This window comes from Phyllostomus discolor, chromosome 6 (assembly GCF_004126475.2).
Source record: "Phyllostomus discolor isolate MPI-MPIP mPhyDis1 chromosome 6, mPhyDis1.pri.v3, whole genome shotgun sequence".
Classification (NCBI taxonomy): domain Eukaryota; kingdom Metazoa; phylum Chordata; class Mammalia; order Chiroptera; family Phyllostomidae; genus Phyllostomus; species Phyllostomus discolor.
Window position 1 is genome coordinate 118,792,517 of NC_040908.2, and position 22,926 is coordinate 118,815,442.

The following is a 22,926-nucleotide window of genomic DNA, read 5'->3' on the forward strand; positions in this document are numbered from 1 at the left end:
GCTTGAAGTGGGCTCTGTGGACCCGGATGTGTTTGCTGTGCATGGCGGTTCCCCATTGGGGCAGCCTGTGGGCAGCCTGTGGGCAGCTGCACAGAATGGGAAAAGAGTACCAGGAGGTTTGGGAGACCTGAGACAAGCCCCTCTCCACTACGTGTATGTTTATCTTCTCCTAATAAACTAGACCACCCTTGGGATGGAGGTCCCTGTGGTGTGGGGGAGATGGAAGCCATGGAAGCCTCTGTACCTGGCCCAGCAAAAGAGGGAGGGACAGCAATCCTCAGCCTGGAAGGCCAAGGTGGGGATTAGGGGGATGGGCACTCCCCCAACCAGTCCCAGGGAAGTTGCCCCAGAAACACAGTGCCAGGCCAGGTATACACCACACAGGAAGCAGCTGTGTAGTTTCCTTCAGCTTCTGAAATCAAGTGTCTTGCTGGTGGTCCTCTGGGGACCAGGGACAAGGTGCTCCGAAGGCCTCTCCCCAACAGTCATCCCAGAGGCTCAGGCATCTACCTCCTTGGTGCCTAAGGTTTACAGGGAGGTTCCCAGTGCCTGCTTTCTTCCTTTTCCAGAACTGTGTGAGAACTGGCCCCAGGAAGGACAGACTGGAACGCGACAACACGGCCCCTCACCTATAGTAACCGAACTGCAGGATTCGAACACCTCGCGATGGCCACCGGGCTGCAGATGAGACCTATGTGGACCTTCCCCTCTGAACTTCCTCCTCTCAAACCAGATGGACTGAGGTTCTTTGCTCCGCTTGCTGAGAGTTTTAGGAACTTGCCTTACCTGGGCCTCACGCGCCACAGGCACGCAGTGGGCTCGCAGTAGGCACGCCTGGTAAATACCAGCCATGGTTAGCAAGTCCCCTCTTTGTAACTCAACAGGGTGCGAAGTCCTCTGCGCCTCTGGCGCCACGGGTCAGTGGCACCCGAGGGGACCCCGCCCCCAGCGAACGCAGCCAGAGCCACCCGGTGGGGTTTCCGTGCTGAGTGGGCGGATCAAAGCGTCTGCCCGCGCCTTATAAAGCAGTTTGGGCGGCCCGCGCTGGAGATCGTGCCTGGCCAGCAGGAGAGCCGGGGCGCGGGTGAGCGCAGGCCCTGGGAGAGGAAAAAAGCCGGGACGGCGAGCCACAGTCTCCGCGGGACCTGAGCCGGCCGCTACTTGCCAGGATCCCGGAGAGCGCCTTCTCCCGCGGCTTTGCCAAGAGGGCACCCGCACCGCCTACCCAGCCCGGAGAGCGCTCGGGTCTGCTGGGGGCCGTTCTCGCCCCTCCCTGGCTGGCCAGAGCAGCCGGCCACTCGTGGCGCAATCTGCCGACGGGCGCCCCAGGAGGTGAGCAGTGGCTGGGCAGCCAGCGGGGCGCTCTGCAGGAACCTGCTGGGGCGGGAGGCATCGGAGTCCGAGGGGACGGCTGACCCGCGGGGTACCCACTCCCTGGTAAGGAAACTGAGCTGTCCTCTGCCCCGCTTCTCTGCGGCACGGCACCGGGAGGCGTTCCCCTTGTGGAGAGCAGCCCCTGGGGTCGGGGGCACGGGCAGTCCGTGGCGGAGAGCTGGAGGTGGCCTGTGCGGCTCCTGCGGCCCGCGCGAGCCATCCGGCCTTGCGTCCCCCCCCCCCCCCACCCGACCCCCTCCCTCCGGGTCGGCTGCAGATGAGGTCACGCCCGAGCCACCCCGGGGGTGGGGACTTGGACCTCGAGGCAGAGGGTGTGTGGCAGGGCGGGAGAGAGTGGCAGAGGCAGAGAACCAAGGCAGCTCCGACCGAACTGGGGGGTGCGGGCGAACTCCTGGCTTGGAGACCCGGTCCCAGAAGCTGCGGGGAGCGGGCAGAACCGAGTTTGTTTACCGACCTGAGCTCCAGGCGGGGAGGAGGCGAGTGCTGTCCCGCCGTGAGGCACATCTGGGAGCCCCAGCACATCTGGCTGAGCTCGCGCACGAGCCCCACACTTCCCACCTCTCGGCGCCCGCCGAGGTGCTTTCACCCCCTCCCGGCTCTTCGGCGGCCCAGGGCCGGGCTCGGAGGCGTAGTCCGAGGTGCCCCGAATTCCCCCACCCCACCCCTTGCACTTCCAAAAACAAAAAACCGTTTCGTGCGTGTAACGCGGCGCATCGTCTGCAGCGAAGCCGACCCACAGCAGATCGGGTCAAAGCAGGGTCTGGCCCGGCCTCGCCACGCATCGCGGGTAACCTTGAAGCCGTCGCTCAGTGTCCTCGGCTCGCGGGGTCCGCCCGCAGAGCTGCGCAGCCCTAGGCTTCGGGCCCGGCCGGCGCCGACCCGACGCGCTGCGTGGACACCCCGCCCTGGCGCGCGCGGTGCCGGCCCGCCACCGGGAGCCGGCTCCCCCGAGTGGAGGAGGCTAGGCGCATCCCCGCCCGCTCGGCTCAAAGGGACGGCCGCCCGAGAGACGGGGCTTCCAGGGACTTCCAGAGCCCAAGCCGTGGAGCCACCTGTAACCTCAGTAAGCAGTTGGAGCGGGGGTGCGCTACGGACCTCTCGGCGCTGGCGGGCTCGTCTCTCACCCGAGGCAACCGGGCTACCTTGGGCCTTATCCCGCGCGGGGAGGGTCCAACAACACCGAGCTTAGACGCGGGCCCACCACCGCCGGACCCCACGGGAGGCCTGGCACCGGGCCGAAGCCAGGGGTCAGGTAGTTGGGGGCTGCTCTCGGCAAGTGGATGCCTCCCGGGGCAACCAGAGCTGCGAGGGCACTTACACTGCACCTCACGCCGTCCCCAGGCAGGGGCCCCGGGGCCCAGGAAGAAGAGCAGGGGATTTGCCCGCTGTCCCACCGCACGGGAGGCAGCCGCCTACCCGTCCTCGAACACGCACTTAGCGCCCCCTGGCGGGCTGGGGGCTCCGGGAGGCGAGCTCGCCCTGACCTGCCGGGCACAGGCCTAGAGGGTGACCCAGCGGCCCGCGCGAGGCCGTCCTGGACTCTCTCACACGGGACAGGAATAACCCGTCAGCACCCGGCAGCCCGGGCCAGGCACTGCCTTTCCCAGCGACACGCTGGGGAGGCGGAGGGAGAAGCCCGGGAGCAGCGGGGCAGCTCGGAAAGTGCCGGAGTAGCTAGAGGTCTGGGTCCCCTTGTGCTGTGTGACCCGGGCAGCCCCTCCTGTCTCTGGGCAAGTGGGGCCGGACACTACCCCGCTGTGAGTCTTCCCGCTCCTCCCTCCGCGTGCAGCCCCTTCCCCCTGCCCACCCAGGAGTGCTAGGCGCCAAGGCGGGGCGCAGAAGGGAAGCCCACACTTTTGGAAGGGTGGGGGCGCAGAGAGACGGTGACTGGAGGTTTGATCCTTTCTGTTCCCTCCCATACCCAGTCGGAGCTTTTCTCATTCTCAGGAGCGTGGTAAACTTTCAAGGCCAGGAAGACAAAAGGTTTCAATACAGGCTGGGTGGGAGGAGGGGGCTCAGTTTCGCTGAGACCCCCAGCCTTGACTCTTGTTTGTAGCCAGCTCCTCTATGTTGGGCGCCTAGCGAGAGACTCGGCGAAGGAGGAAATAAATTTAATTCAGGGTTTTCTCCCTGCCTTCTCCTGGATTATGACGGAAGGCTCCTGAAAACTGCGAGGTTTCCAATCTGTGTGCATATTTAAGGCACACACTACGCAGGGATGCGGAGCAGTGGGCGCCGAGGCCGAGGCAAAGATGAGTCCGCAGACCAGCAGTTACGTAGACCGCTGGGAGGCTGGAGAGGCCTCGGGAGATGTGCCCGAAGGCCAGTCCCTTGTTTTTATAGGGGGGAAAACTGAGGCTGTGGTGGTGCAGGGCTTGTCCAAGCTCACACAGTTAAATGAGAGCGCTTCTTCACTGCTCAGGCTGGCCCACTAAGAGGGCGCCTCCTTTTCCCAACTCCCCAAACCCTTCAGAAAGGTTTCCCTTTTGTCTCTGCTCCTCCCCAGGGGAAAGTGGCTGGGACTGTGAATGCGTCCAAGAGAACGCCAGGTGCTGATAAATTTGGGAGAAGCTGGGAAGGGAGTTAATGAGAGAATGAAGAGGAAAAATGAAAAGAAAAAGAGCTGAAGAAAGCGGTTCTGCAGCCCGCGGGCCGGGGGAGTAGAGGCTGCTCCGCGGCCCTGGGACGCCGCCTGGCGGCGGGAGGCGGCATCGCGCCGTCCTGGTGCGCTTCCCTGCTTAGCCAAAGCTAGGCTGCCCTGTCTGGGCTCTGGCCTGGACACCACCTGACCCTCCGAAGGGGGACAGCCAGAGAGGGACTTGGAGATCCGGCATCCTGAAAAGCTCTCGCTGTACAAAGACCTTTGCCATCCCATTTCTCAATCTCCCCTTTGCAGACTGAGAAACTGATGACCAGAGCAAGCCTCCATGTCCCTGTCTTCTCAAAATCTGTGATCTCACCGGCCACCCGAGGAGACTTGGGAGGAGAACGTTGGGCGTGGACAACCCATTTCATGTCTCTGGGCATTAGTGTTCTCATCTGTGAGATGGGGGCGGTGAGAGCACCTATCTCACAGGGTTGCTGGGAGGAGCAAATGCGGTACTGTTATGGTGAACGAACGTTATTATAATTGTGTCCCCAGCATACAGAGAGGGTCAACTGGGGCCCAGTGGGAAAGGAAGATCACCAGGGTCATAATATAATAATTACTATTGCGGAGATAAGAACCCAGTTTCCGGGCCGAATTACTCCTTCCTGGCCCGCCCGCCCCGCAGCCTCCGTCGCAACCGTGCTCACCCTCCCCGTCTGTCCCTCCCCATCTCCAAGTGTCTACTCCGGCTTTTCCCTCTGCTCAGTGTCTTTCAGCCTCGGTCTCTGTGTGTCTCTCCCTCTTGCTGTCTCCTTGCCCCTCTCTACTGGGTTCCTTCTCCGGTGCCTCCGGTCCTGCCCTACCCTTCCTTGCCTGCCCGCAGCCCAGGTCCCAGCCCGAGTGGCACAAAGAAGCAGCCGGTGCCGAGTTAGGTGGACACGCCCTCGGCACCTAATTAGAGCCAGACTCTGGCCGAATCCGGGTCTGTGCGGGGCGAGAGGTGACGCCCGCCTTGCGCTCGGCCTCCCCCCTACCCGGACCCCCCCTCGCTTTGTAATTTGAATAAAACATCCCCCCTCCACCCCCGCTGCGGCCCCAGCCCTGAGCACCGCCTTAACCACCACCCCCACCCCCCCCTCCGCTCTCCCCGACTGCAGGCAGCCAGAGCCAGGACGAGCTGCGGTGGCCCCGGGCGCGGTGCAGCTTCGGCTCGGCTCCTCCAGGGTGCAACCCCAGGCACGCCCGCTGCACGACGATGAGGGTGCGGCCGCAGGTCTGCGAGGCGCTGCTCTTCGCCTTGGCGCTCCAGACTGGCGTGTGCTATGGCATCAAGTGGCTGTAAGTAGGGACCTCGCATCCACGCAGACAGGCTCCGGGATAGGTGGCTAAGGGTGGAGGGGAGTGGTAAGGAGCAGACCCGGGAGCAGAAGTTGGCTTGGAGTCATGAGCAAGTCCCTCTTCTTAAGCCTCCCTTCCCTTCTCTGCAAAATATTGTCCATACCTCCCCAAGGGTTATGAAGTAGGAGCAGGGCAGGGCTGGAGGGCGGCGGAATTACCCTGTCCTGGGCAGCTGAGGATTGGCAAGACCTCCCCAGGGGCAGATGAAGAAAGACCGTGTGGGCACCATCTGTGCCCTGCACATAGGGCCTTCCCATGTCAGTCTCCTGACCCAGCTGGAGGTCCTCAAACAGTCCTGGCCCTTCCACCTGAGTGACAGGGGGCAAGTGTCACACAGCCTCTGAAAGCCTCAGAGTCTTCCTCTGTCGAAGGAGAGTAAGCATCTGTACCTCACTCAAATGAGATGAGAAACAGTTCTTGAAAGAGCTTCATAAACTGTCAGATGCTGTGCACATGTGAAGGGTAGCCCTTAGATAGAAATGATTAATGGAGGGGTAGGTGGGGGAGAGAGGTGCCCTTCCATCCTGCAGAAGGGAGTGCCTGCTCTGCGCAGCACTGTGGGCCCTGCAGGGGTGGAGAGGGAGAGGAGTCAAACCCAGCCCCTTCCTGGAGGAGCTGCCCTCTGGACTGGAAAAGATAAGCCCAGGCTGTAAATAACTGCAAGTACCTTGGAGAGAGCCGGGTGCTGTGGTGGGGGCCCAGGGCCCAGAGCCCACAGCCGGCGGTGGGAGGCCACCTGGTGGGAGGTACACACTTGAGACCCTGGGGAGATTTTTCAGGGGCAGTGACCCTAGGCTGGCCCCAGGGAGGCTCTGGGAGTGCGGCAGGAGGGGACAGTGGGAAGGATGGCACTTAGAGTGGAGGGACTCCCTGAGTGGAAAGTCCAGGACAGGACAAGTGATGCAGTCTGGAGTTGCGGTGGGGGTGGGGAGCAGTACAGATAAGGCAGGCAGGGACAGATTATGGGGGCTGGGCAGGGGCTGTGAGGAAGACTCATGGATTAGCTGGGAGACAGGATGATAGTGGCCAGGCCACCACAAAATAGTCCTTTTTTTTAGAGTTTTATTTATTTTTTGGAGAGAGGGGAAGGAGAAAGAGAGAGAGAGAAATATCAATGTGTAAGAGAAACATCCATCCGCTGCCCCAGGCATGTGCCTCAACTGGGAATTGAACCGGCGACCTCTTGGTTCACAGGCCAGGCCCCAACTCATGGACCATTCTGGCCAGAACCAGCAAGTAGTCTTGAGGTCACTGGCCCTACCCCTTTTGAAATTGAGTTGTCAATTAATTGGCAATTCAAGAGGGAAACCCCATCTTCCTGAATTTCTTGTTTGCAAGAAGCCTGTGCTCAGCAGCCTTCCGGCCACTCCTGACTAGTTTTGTAAGATATCACCAACCTTCCTTCTACTGCCAGTCCCTGGCCCTGTCCCAGCTGGTGGGAACCCCTCATCAGGGATTCCAAGCCCTTCTCACCCACCACCGCCATTTTACAGAGGCGGAAACTGAGGCCCAGAGAGGGAAATCATTTACTAAGGAGCGGAGCAGCGACAGGCTGAATTGAGCTTGCTCCTATCAACGCTGTGAGGGACACAGCCATCATTCCCGGGCTACAGTGGGGCCGCTAGGACTCTGCAAAGTGTGTGACTTGCATAGCGCCCAGGCTAGCATGTGGCTGAGGAGAGCCTGGACTGCGTAGCTAGCTAAGTCTAGCATCCATGCTGTTCCCACGGCATAGCTCAGGCTGCCGCAAAAATGGGTACAACTCAGTGTCTGCCTTAAAGGACCTCCTAACCTCTTGGGGAGGTGACATGTGAAAAAGATAAAATACAACCCTAAGTGGACTTTGGGCTGTGTCCTCAGAGAGGGAGCGTGGGAGCCTGGAGGAGGTGCAGTCATCCCACCTAGGGTGGGACTTTGGTGGCCGAGGATGGAATGCAAAGCAGGCACCCGAGGTGGGAGGGACAGTGGCGGCAAAAGTGCAGAGGCGGGACTGTGGATGTGGGGAAACAGAGAGAGAAGGAGTTGTAGGGGCCTACTAGTTAATCCCAGACCCTGTCCCAAGAGCTTTAGTCAAGAGGTAGGTGATGTTCTTATCACTACCCTTCTAAAAATGAAGAAGTGAAGGTACAGAGAGGTTAAGTAACCAATCCAAGGTCACACAGGTAGTTAATAGTGGCTGTGGGATCCGGGACCCCAGCAGACAGTCTCCGTGCAGCCAAACCTCTTGATAGTGATTAAACTCTTGCTGCAGCTGAAACTAGAGGGGGAAGCAGGAGGAGTGGAATTTAAGAATAACAACCATGGGCCCTGGCCGGTAGCTCAGCTGGTTAGAGCGTCATCCAAATATGTGAGGTTGCAGGTCGGATCCCTGGTCAGGGCACATGTGAGACTCAATCAACAAGTGCGTGAGTGAGTGGAACAGGGAATCGATGCTTTCCTCTTGCTCTCTCAATATAAAAAGTGAATAACAATAGTGTGTGTGCACACACGTGCGTGTACACAGTTGATCCCCGAACAACACGAATTTGAACGGCACAGGCCCACGCATCCATGGGTTTCTTTCAGTAAATCCCCGTGCTGTGTCCCGCCTGTGGCTGCGGGTCCGCAGTGCGGAGGGCCGGCTGGACGCATCGACCTGCACCACTTCACACAGGGGACTTGAGCATCTGCGGACTGGGGTGTCCACAGGGGGCCTGGAGTCAGTCCTCCACAGACACTGAGGGACAACTTCAGTTTCGGGCAAATCAAAAGTTACATGGAGACTTTTGACTGCATTTGCCCTCCCCACCCCCTGGGCTGTTCAAGGGTCACCTGTGTGTGGTCTCAGTGCTCTGTATGTGTGGCTTCCTTCGAATCCCCATCCAACAGAAGAGCAAATGGGGCCGCAGGGAGTCTCTGACTGGCAGTCTGTCATGGCAGAGGCGGGGTCCGGCTGTGGCTCTGTGGCCTGCGGGTCGTCCAGGCAGCCACTGGGCAGAGGAGGCTGGGGACTCCTCCAGGAAGGCTCAGCTCTCCAGGATCTGCCCTGGGGGGCGGTGGTGTGGGGCTGCTACCTTGTGTTTTGGAAAGGTTTTGGAAAGTGAGCTAAAGATGGAAAGGCCATTTGACACAGCAACTGTAGCCAGGTGTGGCTGAGGGACCTGGAGCGCTCACCTGTTGGGCACCTGAGACCGAGATTGGCTTCCCTGATGGGAGGGAGGGTAAGGGAGAGAGGGCGGAGCCTGGCAGCTTATGGAAGCAGCTGACAAGAAACAACTTGGGGGCCCCTCTACGACCTCACCTCCCACCCAAGTCATCGGCTGGGGTGTTCTCAGACCAGCAAGTGTGGGGGACCCCAGATGGGCTGTCCACCCCCTTCTCTGGCTGCCCTGGGTGGGGGAAGGGGAGGCCGGTTCCAGCCTCCCATGAACTCCTGAGGCTGTCAGTGAGGGAAAAGGCCCAGGGTGCCTGGGAGGGCCCACGAAGGCCACCCGCCTTGCCTGGGCAGCCTCAAGCCTGCTGCTCACTCAGGGGCCAGGCCGCTCACGGAGGAGTCCCGGAGTCTCCAGCAGGGACAGAGCTGCTGTAGAGCAGGTGGACGGAGCCCCAGAGCAGAGCTGGGAGGCTGGTCCCAGCCGGAGCTCTGCCCGTTCACGGCAGGAGCCGAGCCTCAGGCCAGCCAGTTGCTCAGCCTCTCTGAGCACTGGTTTCGTCTCCAACGTGGGCGTGAAAGAGCCCCAGCCTGGGAGCCGGGTGGCCTGGGTTCTAGCCTGGCTCGGCCACTGACTGGCTGCGTACAGGTCTGGGCAAGCCCTGCCCTTCTCTGGGCTTCAGTGTCCCTGCTTACACAATGGGATGGGGACAAGTGGGTGAGCAGCTGAGCTGGGACTGAAACTGCCTGCTAGACTTTCTCAGGAGAACCGCCTACCCCCGAGTGACGAGACCTCGGCCGCCCCAGCAGCGCCCCTGGCACGGGCCTTGCCTGTGAACTCTCTGTCCCCTCCTGTCCTCTCTTCCACCCTCTCTCCCATGCCCCCACCCCCAGACAAACCAAAATGTTTTCAATTAGGGGTCTGCTGCAGCGAGGCACGCGGTGGAGATGTCCAGACGGGTAACTCCCCCACCTCCCGCCCTAATCCTTGATTACCTCCCCAAGGGGGACTTAGTTAGATACAGTCATTACCACTAATTACCAGATGACCGAATCTCCCTCCTCGGGAGTGGAATCTGCTGCCTCCCACCTCCTGATCTCCCGGCCTGCACGCTCCCGTGGGCGGTCCTCCCCCCAGTGCCCCCCCCCCACTTCCACCAGCCCTCTCTGTCCCAGCCACTCTCTCCAGCAGCTCCCGGCCTCCATCCTGCGCCCACCAGGGGCCTCTTGTTTTTCCACCACCCACCTGGGCAGTCAGCCTTGCGTGGGAGCGTCCTCACTGCAGCATCCCTCGGGGCACCTTCTCCCACCATTGGCCACCGAGGCAGATGCTTGATGACTTCAGAGGTGAATAGGCCAAGGCCAGGTGGCCCAGGGTCCCCAGGCACCAGGAACACAGAGCACGCCCCCCTGGGAGCCACAGCCCGGGCATGCAGGACTTGCCTGGACTGAGCAACCCAGGGAAGGCTGGGTTCCTGTTACCCCACTTCTCGGCCTGAGCAGGGACGCAGGGAACAGACCTGCAGGGAGGGAGACAGGCCATGCAGCCTGAGCGCCCACTGCGTGCTGGGTACGGCACGGGCGTTTCCAGGTGTATCGCATGTAATCTCGCCCGCTGTGGAACAGATAACTGATTCAGAGGGGAAAGAGGAAAGCTGGGTGAGGGAGGGGCAGAGCAGCTCGGGACAGCTGAGTGGGCATAGCCCCCAGCCCGGCAGAAAGGGTGACCGGGAAGGGGGCTGGGGGACAGGTCTGCAGGAGGATGGTGTCAGGAGAAGGCTGAGCACACGGGCCCCGAGTATCCTCAGTGTCCCCCTCTGTACAGGGACAATAACGACCTCGTCCAGGCCCCCTCCGCTGGGCGTTGTGAGTCAGGAGGAGGCAGGACACCAGAGGCTGTGCGAGCCGGTGCCGCATGTGTAGACAGCGGCTGCTCGGTGCGGGTGGAGGGGTCACCGCGAAAGGGGCTGGCTCTGCCTCCGTGTGCTCACACCTCACCCAGCCTGGGCTGCAGGAACTCAGACCTCAGGTTCCCCGGCTTGGGCGGGCCCCCGCGGCTCAGGCGGGAACGGACGGTCAGTGGCCATCAGGAAACCTGCCTGAGGTCTGCTCCGTGCGTGGAGGCGGGCGCTGCCCTGCTCTGGCTGGGGAGGTGGGGCTGTCCCTCTAGGGTCTCTGCTGCGGTGCTGAGGGCAGGGGGCTAGTCTACGTGAAACCCTTTGCGGCTGGGGGTCTGTCTCGCCTGCACCGAGAGGAGGTGCTGCCCGAGGCAGTCTGCTCCTCAGAGAAGGCCCGGGAGAAAGGCAGACCCAGCATGGGCCCACGGTCCCTGGGTCTTGGAGTCCCAGTGCCAGGGCCAGGATCCGGGAAGCCCTCAGGTCCCTGGCACCACCAGGGTTCAGAGAGCCCCCCTTGGCCAGCACTGCCCCAGGAAGAGGTCAGCCCCCCTCGAGGGGCTCTGTGCCCAGCAGACGGGCGTTAAACCCAAGCCTATTGCCTTGCTGCAGCGTTTCTCTGGGACACAGCATGCCACGTTTCCTAAATGTGCTTGGCCACTGGTTCCCTTTTTTCAGAGTGTCTCGCTGGACTGGAACCCATTCTGGGAAGTGTGTTTACAGGTACAGACACCGAGGCCCAGAGACACAGTGATTTATCTCAGGCCGCACAGCAAACTAATGGCCAAGTCCATTTTATCCCAAAATGAGTGGCTCTTGAACCCTTTAACAACAGTCCCTTGCACGTGTGTCAGATTTCCTAGCCTACCTAGTGAGTTTAGTAATTAAATGAAGCAATGGTACGAAGCTCCCAACTCATGTTGTGTGCCTAGTAAACATCTGATTAATAATACGTATTATGATGACAATGATTAGGAAAATCTAGCACTTAGTGTGGTGTCTGGGGCATAGCAGGTGCTCGGTGTCGAGTGGATGTTTAGCGAGGAGGGATAATTCGTAGATGGGGGCACCGAGTAAAGGCAGTGGGTGTGAGCACCTTTCACGCTGTGAAGCTATTGTGAGTGGAATTATGATAAAGCTTAGGTAGGATGGAGGTCATGACCTACATTATAAACGAGAGCCTGAGGCCCAGAAAGGGACCGTGATGCACCCAAGGTCACAGTGGGCTGTGGGGAGGAGCCGTATTTCTGCCGGGGATGGTGCTTTGCCTCTGGGTTTCCTGGCTGCTTCTAGCAAAGGCTCCCGGGAGAGGCTGGGGCCAGTAGGGTGGGTGGAGGCAGTGTGGCCCCTCACTCCGTGTCTTTCCTTTCATTGTTGTTGCCTTTGGGCGGTGCACAGGGCGCTGTCCAAGACACCGGCAGCCCTGGCGCTGAACCAGACACAGCACTGCAAGCAGCTGGAGGGCCTGGTGTCGGCGCAGGTGCAGCTGTGCCGCAGCAACCTGGAGCTCATGCACACCATCGTGCACGCCGCCCGAGAGGTCATGAAGGCCTGCCGCAGGGCCTTCGCGGACATGCGCTGGAACTGCTCCTCCATCGAGCTGGCTCCCAACTACCTGCTTGACCTGGAGAGAGGTAGGGAGCCAGTGGGGGCTGCTAGGGCCTGCGGAATGCTGCGGGTGGGGGTGGGTGAATTCGGGCATAAATATGTGTGTTTAGATAGGTGGGCGAAGTCATGGGTGGACGGATGGATGAATATGCGACAGGCGGGTGCGTGAATGGATGGATGACGGACGGAAACACGGAAGGTCAGAGGCGTGGATGGATGGGTGGGTGGGTGAATTCGTCACGGACCTGGGTATTGAGGCATGAATCGATGAATGAATAAACACAAAGCGAGTGGATACAGCGGTGCGGGGAGCCCGAACGGCAGCACAGAGGCACGTGCACTCCACAGCGCGAATGAGGCTTGAATGATCCCGGGGCAGCCCTTTGGGGGCGGGGGGACGATGGAACAGTGTGTTGGCACCCACCCCCGGGGCAGGCTGGTGTGCACAGATGATTCTACCAGTCGCCGCAAGATGCATAAAAGGACGTGCGGACTAAAGAACGTCTGTGGAGGAGACTTCCTGGAGGAGGTCTGGGGTGGATTTGGGGATGGTGGGTTCAACAGAGAGGTTTCCATCTGCAGAAATGCCCTAATCTGTGCTCTGCACGGAAATAGTAGTGTTTGTGGGGCACTTGACAAAGCTTCCTTCCTTCCCGAATTAGCTGAACTCTAGAGTCAGCCTGGGAGGTAGGCATTCTCGCCGCCGTCCTACAGGTGAGGAGGCTGAAGCTGGAGAAGAGGCAGTGACTCTCTAGTAAACAGATGGGCCCAGGGCTCAGACCCAAGGCCAAGACACCCCACCACTGAGGCACAGCAGGCTCCATTGCTGGGGCTACAGTAACAAAACTGCAAATGAGAGGGTGGGGCTGGTTCCAGCGGCGGAAATGTGCGGTCTCACAGTGCTGGAGGCCGGCAGTCTGTGGTGGCGGGGCAGGCAGGGCTGCGCTCTGTCTCAGGGTGCTGGGGGTGCGTCTTCCCAGCGTCCTCTTAGGTTCAGGCAGTGGTGGCTGAGGGTCCTCATTGTTCCTGGGCTGGGAGCTGCGTCACCCCAGCCTCCATCCCCGTCACTTGGCCTTCCCCCTCTATGTGTCGGACCCCCAGATGCCCTCCCTCTAAGGGTGCCAGGCATTGGATGCGGGCCTGCCATGATCATTTTAGCTCTGTAACACCTGCAAAGGCCGTATTTCTAAATAAGGTCTCATTCACAGGTATAAAGGGTCAGAAGTCGAGCAGGTCTTTTGGGGGACACATTTCAATCCCCAGCAGGCTCTCTGCACACTCACCTTGTCCTTTAGGTCGTGAACTCTTGGCGGAGCTCAGGGACTGGGCCTTCTTTTCTCCACACCAGCCACTGGCACTGAGTACAGAGCAGGCGGGGGAAGTACAGGGTCATGAGTGGGTGGGGTGAGGGTGTGCCGGTGTGTGTGGGGGGGGGCCTGCAGACCTGTGCGTGTGTGTGTGTGTGTGTGTGTGTGTGCGTGCAAGTCAGCTCATGTATTTGTGGGAGAACGTGAGGGAGACCGATTCCTGGGCTCAGGAGGGGGCCCTCAGGCCTGGGCTGGGTGCTAGCCCGGGACACCCCCCGGGGGGCTGACCCGCACCTTCCCACAGGCACCCGGGAGTCCGCCTTCGTGTATGCGCTGTCGGCAGCCGCCATCAGCCACGCCATCGCCCGGGCCTGCACCTCCGGCGACCTGCCCGGCTGCTCCTGCGGCCCTGTCCCAGGTGAGCCACCCGGGCCCGGGAACCGCTGGGGAGGATGTGCGGACAACCTCAGCTACGGGCTCCTCATGGGGGCCAAGTTTTCCGATGCTCCTATGAAGGTGAAAAAAACAGGATCCCAAGCCAATAAACTGATGCGTCTACACAACAGTGAAGTGGGGAGACAGGTAACCACCCACCCCACCCACCCCAGATGGTTGCGCTTGTGCCAGTCTGCCAGAAAAGGCCACCCAGTATGCCCGGATGGAGGGGGTGGTGGGTGGGGGTGCGGGCGGGCCCTGGTACACCCACTCTGATGTGCTCCTGGCCTCCCCCAGCTCTTCCCTCTCCAGCTGCTTGGGGCTTGCCTGGCTCCTCCTCCTCCAGGGAGTCCACTGGGACTTGGGTGGGAGAATGTGGGTGGAGAAGAAGGAGCACTGAGCTGGGAGTCAGGAGCTCTGAGTTCCCACCCTGGCTCTGTGTGAACGTCTCTGGCCTGGGCTGTTCCCATAGTCAGTGGAGAGCTCGGTGCTGAGTCCCTGTTGGCCGTGTTCCTCAAGCCCTTCCTCTGGGGCTCTGGGCCAAGGCTGGGTATGGGCGGAGACACGGAGGGGGCTGTGGGGCAGCCCTGCCTTAGCCTAAGGCATTGTCTCCTGGGAACTAATGGGGACTCCCTCCTGGCTCCAAAGCCCACCCTAACCTCCCAAACACAGTTTCCCCCAACATCTGTTATCAATTTTTCCTTAATTCCTTACCTCATTCCACAAAAGATTGGGTGAGTGAATGAATGAGAGTATTTTTTGACAATTAAAAAATGACTTCACACCAATCTGTACACCAGGCCCTGTGTTGGGTGCTGGTGAGTTTTCTCTCCTGTAGTCCACAAACCACCTGTGAGGAGGTACTGCTGTTTCTTCTTACAGATGGAGGACGGGGCCTGGAGGGGCAGGGTGTTGGCTGAGGGTGGCATCTCGTGGCCTCCTCCCCGCAGCCCTGGGTGAGGCCCCCTGCACAGGTGCCGAGGGAGGCACAAAGGGCTGAGGTGGCCCAGCCAAGGACACAGGGCGCAGCGGAGCCCAGGTCTGTGGGACTCCGAGTCCAGAGGTTTCTGTGTCCTCACCTTCCTCTCTCACTGGTCTCCCTTGTGTAAGGGACATTTGGGGAAACTGAGGCCAAGTCACACTGTGGGTCTGTAGCAGAGCCTGGCCAGAGGCCCAGGACTCCAGCCTCCCAACCTTGGGGGCCAGACCCCCATCCTTGGAAACTCAGGGGGAGCCCTTCACCCAACCCCCAATCCAAGAAGCCAGTCCCACTCCCACCCACAGCCAGGCCCAAGCCTCCACCAGGGGCACAGCCATGGCCTCCCCCTCACAGTCCAAGCAGGGTTCTCAGCGAGGGGCATGCTGGACTTATCCCTGGGGCCCTGATGCCCAGAGCCAGCTTCTCTGGCCCCCCTCCCCGCAGCCGAGGGCCTGTGAGGGGTAAATGGCATCTTGGTCGTAGCGTGCTCATTGCTGCCACACAGCGGAACTGAGGGGCTGGACATAGTTCACCTCTTCTCCATGATTCGGAAGCACCGCCCCCGCTTGGGGGGCTGAGCGCACCCTGCAGTGGTGTTCACTTCATTCCTGAGCTCGCTACAGGCTGCGCTGAGCCAGCTCCAGATTCTGTACCGGAACGGGCTCCGCCATTCCCAGCTTCCTGCACCCATGAGGGCGAAGAAGCTGGGACCTTGACCAGTGCCCTCACTAACTCACTGAGGGATTCTGGGCAAGTCCCTGCCCTCTCTGTGCCTCAGTTTCTTCATCTTTTTGGTGCAAGGAGTAGGCCCAGGAGACATATAAGTGTTGCGACTGTCTGCACAGGGCAGGCAGGAGTGCCGGCCTGGGGGTGTGGAGCCGAGTCCCGTGTGCAAAGATGTGGGGGTGGAGAGGCAGAACTGAAAGGATCTAATTCACCCCCCTCAGGCACACGTGGGGAAACTGAGGCCCAGGGAAGGTGGGGGGGCAGATTTACTTCTGAAGCCAGGGCCGGAGTTTCCCCAGGCCCCAAAGCCCAAGCCTCTTCCCTCCACCAAATTATTACTTAGACTGACTTTTCAAAACCAATATGGATTTAAATTTTATAGTTCACAAAACCCTTTCATAAATGTCATTTCATTGAGTTCTCACGACTATACAAGGTGCCGATTACGTGTGCACTCCACACACAGGAAGAGAGGTGCTGAGTGGTGCTGCGGCGGCAGGGGTGCTGGCAGCGGAGGGAGGGTCAGCCGGGCCAGGGAGGGACGGGCCACCTCCTGCCGCCTCCCTCTCTCGCTCCCTCCTTCCTCGGCCCTCTCTCCCACCTCTCTTCCTTCTCTTCCCCCAGACTTTCCCCCCGCGAAGACTTAGTGAATCCCAGTTTTTTTGTGTGAGCAAAAAAGTGCAGACCAATTGAAAGCCACGGCTTTTGGGATTGCTCTCAGACCTGGGTTCAAATCCCAGCTTCCAGGTTTCCTGGCTGTGCAACCTCATGCCTGAGACTGAGCCTTCATGTCCTCTTTGCACACTGGGGGAAGTAACAAGACCCCTGTAACAGGCTGGGAGGTGATCAAGCCACCCTGCGTGTTAGAGCCCTGGGTGCACCGTGGGTGTGCGAACAGCATCCATCGTCCTGCTGGTGCCATGCTCTTCTTGCACCTCCCAGTGGACCCCCAGTGTGGAGGAGGAGCTGGAAACCTACAACGCCCCCCAGATTTTGAGCAAAAAGCCCTATCACTTGAGGTCCGGAACAGTCAAGGACTCCCTGAGAGCACCCAGCACGGGGCGTGGGAGGAGTGGGGCGCAGAGTCCCGAGGCAGGCCAGGGTGGGGTCCTGGCCACCCAGCCCGACGCCGTCCCCTGTCCGCAGGCTTTGCGCGCCTCTCTGGAAATGAAGTGTAAGTGCCACGGGGTGTCTGGCTCCTGCTCCATCCGCACCTGCTGGAAGGGGCTGCAGGAGCTTCGGGACGTGGCCAGTGACCTGAAGACCCGCTATCTGTCGGCCACCAAGGTGGTGCACCGACCCATGGGCATCCGCAAGCACTTGGTGCCCAAGGACTTGGACATCCGGCCAGTGAAGGACTCGGAGCTCGTCTATCTGCAGAGCTCACCCGACTTCTGCATGAAGAACGAGAAGGTGGGCTCCCACGGGACGCAAGACAGGTAAGGGCCTGCCGCCACCCTGGCAGGAAGGGGCGGCTACGTCGCTCATGCCCCGTCCCGGCTCAGGGCCAGGCGCAGAGTCAGGGCTCAACTGGCATGTGGGGAATGGAGGCCGTGCCCGGCCGGTTGGGAGAGGTGGCCCCAGGAACAGTGAGCGGAGGTGCCAGGCCCAAGGGGCCCCTGGCAGAGCTTCTGGGAGCGGCTGTCGTGCACCTCGCCAAGGCGGGAGCCCCTGGGGAATGGGGGTTGGCGAGAAGCCCCCACCCCACCTTCCTTCTAGTTGGGAAACACATGGGACGAGACACAGACCGGGACTAACCTCAGTAAATGTTTGCCAGATGAACACGTGAGAGATAAACGTCATACAACTCGCTCACTGGACCAAAGGGGCGGTGGGGGCAGCAGCCGGCCCACGGCGACACGGGCAGTCTGCCCAGAGTGGAGCCAGAACCGGGGCAGCTGCTCTCCAGAGGTGCAGCAGGAGAGCGAGGGCTGCCTGCGTTCCTTATGGAGATAGCGGCCCCCTGTTCCTCCACACACCCGCACCCACCCCCTGGTCCCCACTTTCAGAGCCGGGCCTGGGGTCCCCACCACTGGCCCCATCCTGGCTGCTGAGGCTGGCTCAGGACAGGAGAGAGGGAGGGAGCCCGTGATGACTGCAGACCTGCCGTGTGCCAGCCGGGGCTAGTGGGGAGCAGCATTGCCCAGCGTTAATTCTGCGGGAAGCCAGTCCTGAGAAGCTACAATAGAGACAGCTCCACAGTCATGTTCATCTGGGAAACTCGCTGGCGACTCACAAGGACGAGAACATGTTAAAGGCTCGGAGGAATCCCACAGTAAAGGGCCTGTCTAAGCTGTGTTTCCCAGAGGTGTTTGGCTGTGGAACTCTTTTATTAAGGAGCCCCTAATAGCATTCCACAAAATGAGTGTTCTGCGGGGTTAAAAGAATATTGAACCAGAGTGAGGGTGTCTGAGAATGTGTTTGGCACATAGTTGGTGCCCGGCCAGCATCTGCTTCCTCCGCAGCCCACGTTCCTGTCTCCAGGAGAGGGGGGCTGGTTCGGGGGGGTCTGTCTTCACAGGCCAGGGCAGCAGGCCCTGCGAGGGGGCCCGGGCTCCCATCTGGAGGCCAGATTGAGGGGGTCGGGCCGAGTGAAGATGGAACCAGGTCAGGCCAGGGAGACGGGAAGGAGTGAGGCAGTCAGGGAGGGTCTGAGGAGGGTGGGGTGGGGTGGGGGGGCGGGGAGGAGGATTCTAGAACCCAGAGGGGCTAAGAGAAGCCCATCAAGGACTCCAGAGCAAAGAGAGGTTCTCCCTGGGTCCATGCAGGGCTGTGTGTGGTGTTGGGAAAGGACACTTTGCACCCCCACTGCACAGTTTCCTAGCTGTTGGACCTTGGGCTAATCCCTCCGCTTATCTAAGGCTCTGCCTCCTCTTCTGAGCAATAGGGTCGATAGCACCCACCTGGGAGGGGTGGCGAGCAAGCTCTACTGCACTTAAGGAGTGCTCCTCTGTGCTCGGCAGTGTCACTCTCGAGGGAAGGGCTCACTAGTGGAAGTCTCCCCTCCCCTCTTCCTGCCCCCACCCCCCGGGCTTCCAGGCCTCTTCTTTCCCAGCTCCCCCAACTCCACCCCCAGGATTTGCCCCCACACTACTGATGGGGAGGCATCCCACAGCTCCAGCTGCCTCCCTTGCTTTCTCAGAATGCTCCCCCCAACCCAGGCTCCCTGCCGTGCTCAGCTCTCAGCCACTCTTTTGGGAGCGGGCCTTTGCAGACATCTGTGTGGGTCAGCGTTCTCTGCAGTAACACACAGCCTCGCTCTCTCAGTAGCTTCTAACCACAGGCACAGCCCACACTCACGACCTGGGACTCTGACAAGCGCCAGGGAGGTGGAGAGACATCAAGTGTTCAGATTGTGATGGAGGGGAGCCCAGAGGGTGAGGGGAGCCCAGAGGGGCCCTGACCCAGTCTGAGCATCAAGGAAGGCTTCCTGGAGGAGGGAAAATGGAAGCTTTACTAGGCTAGGACATTTGGGGGTGCAGGGGGTTGGATGTAAATGAGCCTTTTTAACTGTCAAAGGCATGTGTGCACAGAGGCTGGCCCCCTTGCTGGGGAAGACACCCCCCTCAAGCCCACCCTGATGAACTGAGGTGTCTGTGGCAGTTGGTATTCTGAACCCCAGCCTTGGGTTGTGTTTCTTCCAAAGGCCCCTGCACCCCACAAAACTCCCCACTCATGGCCTGCACTGCTTGTTCCCTGGGAGCCAGGTGTCCCGGGAGTCTTCCCTGGGGCCACCCCGCTCCTGCATCCCCCTCCCAGTCACCACCTCACGCTCTGTCTGGCTCCGAGGTTGGAGGCCAGGTTTGCAGACACTGCCTGTCAGGTTCCCAGAGTAAAAATGGAACTCTGCCCCCTTCCCACCACCTTTCCTTCAGGATAAGGCTGAGGCCACTGAGGGTGTTGAACAACGAAACAAAGCCCAGAAAAGTTAAATGACTCCCCTTCGGTCACACAGCCAGTAGGGGCAGAGCTGGGGTTCGAACCCAGGTCTGTCTGGCTCTGGGGCACGTGTTCTTCCTGCTGTCCCCTCCTGCTTCCTGCCTGGCACAGTTTGCAGCCCCCCATGCAGGTCACCGTGACCTCCTGACTCTCCCCCGCAGCTGCTCCCCTCCTGCCCACCCTGTGGTCTCTCCCCAGCGCAGGGCTTGGCCTCTCTCACGCAGCTGCTGCCCACCTCCCCCCGGGCCTCCCTGCCTCCCGCCCAGCCCCTTCCATCGGCTCTCTCACTCCTGTTAGATTAGGGCGGGTTGGGGCTGTCGGTTCTGGTTCTCCGTGTACCCAGCTCCCCTCCCCTCCCCTCCCCTCCCCTCCCCTCCCCTCCGTCTTAGATTCCTGCGCTTCTTTCACCAGATGGCCTGGGCAGCTCCGCCTTGGGTGGCCATCCTGAGCTCTCACCAACCCCAGGCTCCCCCCGTGTGACCTTGGGCAAGTCCCCTCCCCCCATGCCGTGCCTTGGTTTCCCCACCAGAAAATATGAGGGTTGGATTGGTCGTCTCTAGGACTTGTCCATCTCGGACATTCTGGGACTCCTCGGTCCACAGGGCTGCGGGGACCCAGCTGTGTCCCCTGGTGACATCCCTGTTCCCACTAGAGGGACGGCCACCCTGCACAGATGTCCCTTCACCCGACAGCAGAACTGGTGGCAACAGGATATGTGGGTTTTCCAGGGACCCTCCATGCCTTCCCCTCCCACACGCGGGATTCCGCAGCAAACGCACCCGGGACTCTGCTGGGGGAAGGCGCCCTGGGCTGAGTTTCCGGAGCCCTGAGCTCAGGGCCTGCTTACCCACAGACTCCTGCGAGGCCTGCACAGGCCTCTGCCCTTCGTTCACGGGGCCCGTTTCCCGCCGTAAAATGGGCACGATAATTCCACCGACCCTGGGACCCTGTGCGCCTGCCGTGAGATAAAATAGTGGAGAATGGTACCTGGCGCTCGGGGACCAGTGGGTGCCAGACCTGCGCTCCCAGGGACCGGTGCCGGCCCTGCTGCGCCTCACACCCAGCGCCGTGCTGTCTGTTTCAGAATTCAGCCTGGGACTCTAAAAGTAAGAGCAATCTTTACGTTCATCACAATATCATGCAAGACTAAATATGAAGATAAGAGGATTAGGGTGACTTAAGGCTCCTTCCAGTATTTAGAAGTGGAAGAAATGGGAAAAAAGATACTTCCACGAAATAAAACACCCCCATCATTTTGATAAATGCCCTTTAGAAACAGAAGGCAACTCGAGAAGCAGCCTTAGGGAAGAGGGTTACTTAAAACTCCCCAAGACCAAGATCCCTTCCACGGGGGACTGAGTCTGTGGCCAAGGTGTGGTGTGGGGGGCTGCGGGCCGCCAGGCTGGGAGTGGGGGGCTGCTGGGAGGTGGTGGGAACACTCACCAACCGCCCCTCCTCCCCCCAGGCAATGCAACAAGACGTCCCACGGCAGTGACAGCTGCGACCTCATGTGCTGTGGACGCGGCTACAACCCCTACACAGACCGCGTGGTCGAGCGGTGCCACTGCAAGTACCACTGGTGCTGCTACGTCACCTGCCGCAGGTGCGAGCGCACGGTGGAGCGCTACGTCTGCAAGTGAGGCCTGCCCTGCACCCGCGGGGGCTCCCGGGGGCCGCCGAGGCCCGCGAGGGGCCTGGAGACACCCCGTAGATTTCTGCTTGTGAATTCCAGATGCCAGGCACTGGAGGCGGTTTGTGCTTCCACTTGGAAGCCACCGGGAACAGAAGAAGGGCCGGAACATCAAAGGAAACCAACAAGATTAAAAATAACCTGGCAGCCTGAGGCCCTGGAGTACCCGCGTGCTGACTTCCAGGCTGGTCTGAGAAGCCAGGGGCATGGGTTTGGCAAGACTGGTGTGGACTTGACCTTTCACAACCAGATCACCAGCCTCCCGGGAAGGAAGGGGCATCTGCCTGCCCTCGCGAGAGTGTTCTGCAGGCCCAGCCCTCGGGACCCCCGGCCCCCCAGGGTCAAGCCTGCTGGGCCCACCACATGGAACCACTAGCTCGGGTTGTAAATGTTTTTTTTGTTTTGTTTTCTTTTTTCCTCTGGGATGTGGGAGCTACAGAAATATTTATAAAACATAGCTTTTCTTTTGGGGTGGCTTGCCTCAATCCTCTTTATATATTTTATATATATAAATATATATATATAATGATCTATATTTTAAACAAGCTTTTTGAACAGCTGTATGAAATAAATGTTGAAAGAGCCTCAGCCCTCCCCTGCAGTCTCTGGCCGGCCTCCTCAAGAGAGCTCAGGGGATCCTGGCGCTGGCCTGGGGGCTCTCCGGTTTCCAGGCCAGGCGGCTTCTCATTGATGTTCCTCCCCACCCCCCGCCCCGCCCGCCTGGGGCTTGGCCCTAGTCTCCCTGTAAGATCTCTTGGTCAAGGGCAAGGACAGAGGTCTTGAAACATAAACCCAGCTGGCAGATTCTTCATTCCTCAGGGACACACACACACAGATGCACGCAGCATGGCTGTGTCAGTGGGCCTGCTGAGCCAGCTTCAAGGGAAAACCCAACCCAGGGGACGCTGGGGACGCAGACCCAGGTTCCAGCGAAGCCTGTGGTTCTCCTGTGTGACTGTGGGGAAGGCTTTTCCCCTCTCGAGGCCTCAGTTTCCCCATTTGTAAAATGGGGTGGTGGAGAGTAAGGTTGGTGGGTGGGAAAGGCTGGCGGTGGTGGGTGTGGAGAGAGCGGCGGGGTCCCTGTGGGCTTCCGCCAGGACTGGTTCTCTTCGTGGCTGCGGGTGCGAGGCCCAGGAGGATGGAGAAGGGTGGCAGGGGTTCGGCCAAGCGCTGCGGAGAGTGCTCAGATGGGGCGGAGAGAGGACCGGGTTCAGACCTGGAACCTTGGAGGTGGAGATGGTGATTTCAGTGCCTCAGGAAACACTGAGTAGATGGGCAGACGTCCAGGTCTGGGGTTCTGGGGAGAGGCTGGCGGTGAGCTGCACCGTTAGGCCTCAGCACTGAGGGCTACGACAGGAAGACACAGAGCCCCAAGGCCTGCGCCTGGCACCCCCACTCTGAGATCAGGGGGACGAAGAAGAAAAGCACAGAAACTGAGAAGTAATGACCAGGGAGTGGGAGAAACCTGGGGGTCCTCATGCTGGCCCTGTAACGACACGACGCTGTCCCTCTCTGAGCGTCAGCCTCACTTCCTGTCGCCGGGACGGCACTCGGCACAAGGGGAGGGTCTCCTGGGGCCTGGCCCATGGGAGGCCCCCAAGCAGAAGCAATTGTTAGTCCCCTGTGTCTCGGTCTGGCTGTGGGTGACCGCATGAGACACAGGACGGAAGGAGACTTTACAAACTGAGTTTCTGTGCGTGTGGGAGGAGACGCAACCTGCGGTGGCTGGAGCGCAGGGCAGCCTGGGTGCCTGGGCGGGACTCAGTGAAGCCCAGCGGGCGCCCTGGGGTGGGGGGGGGGTGGTGACGTGGACACACCCAGTGGCTGGGCCCAT

The 22,926-nt window shown here is 60.4% G+C and overlaps 1 protein-coding gene across 1 annotated transcript; it reads left to right on the forward strand.

The window, feature by feature from the left end:
* The first annotated feature begins 1,046 nt into the window (after nt 1–1,046).
* WNT11 (Wnt family member 11) lies at nt 1,047–21,680 on the forward strand. The gene is made up of 6 exons (XM_028515961.2): nt 1,047–1,332; nt 5,143–5,323; nt 11,807–12,042; nt 13,628–13,905; nt 16,610–16,902; nt 20,868–21,680. The coding sequence occupies exons 2-6, from the start codon at nt 5,241–5,243 to the stop codon at nt 21,040–21,042; spliced, it is 1,065 nt and encodes a 354-aa protein (XP_028371762.1). The 5' UTR covers nt 1,047–1,332; nt 5,143–5,240; the 3' UTR covers nt 21,043–21,680.
* The last annotated feature ends 1,246 nt before the right edge of the window (nt 21,681–22,926 follow it).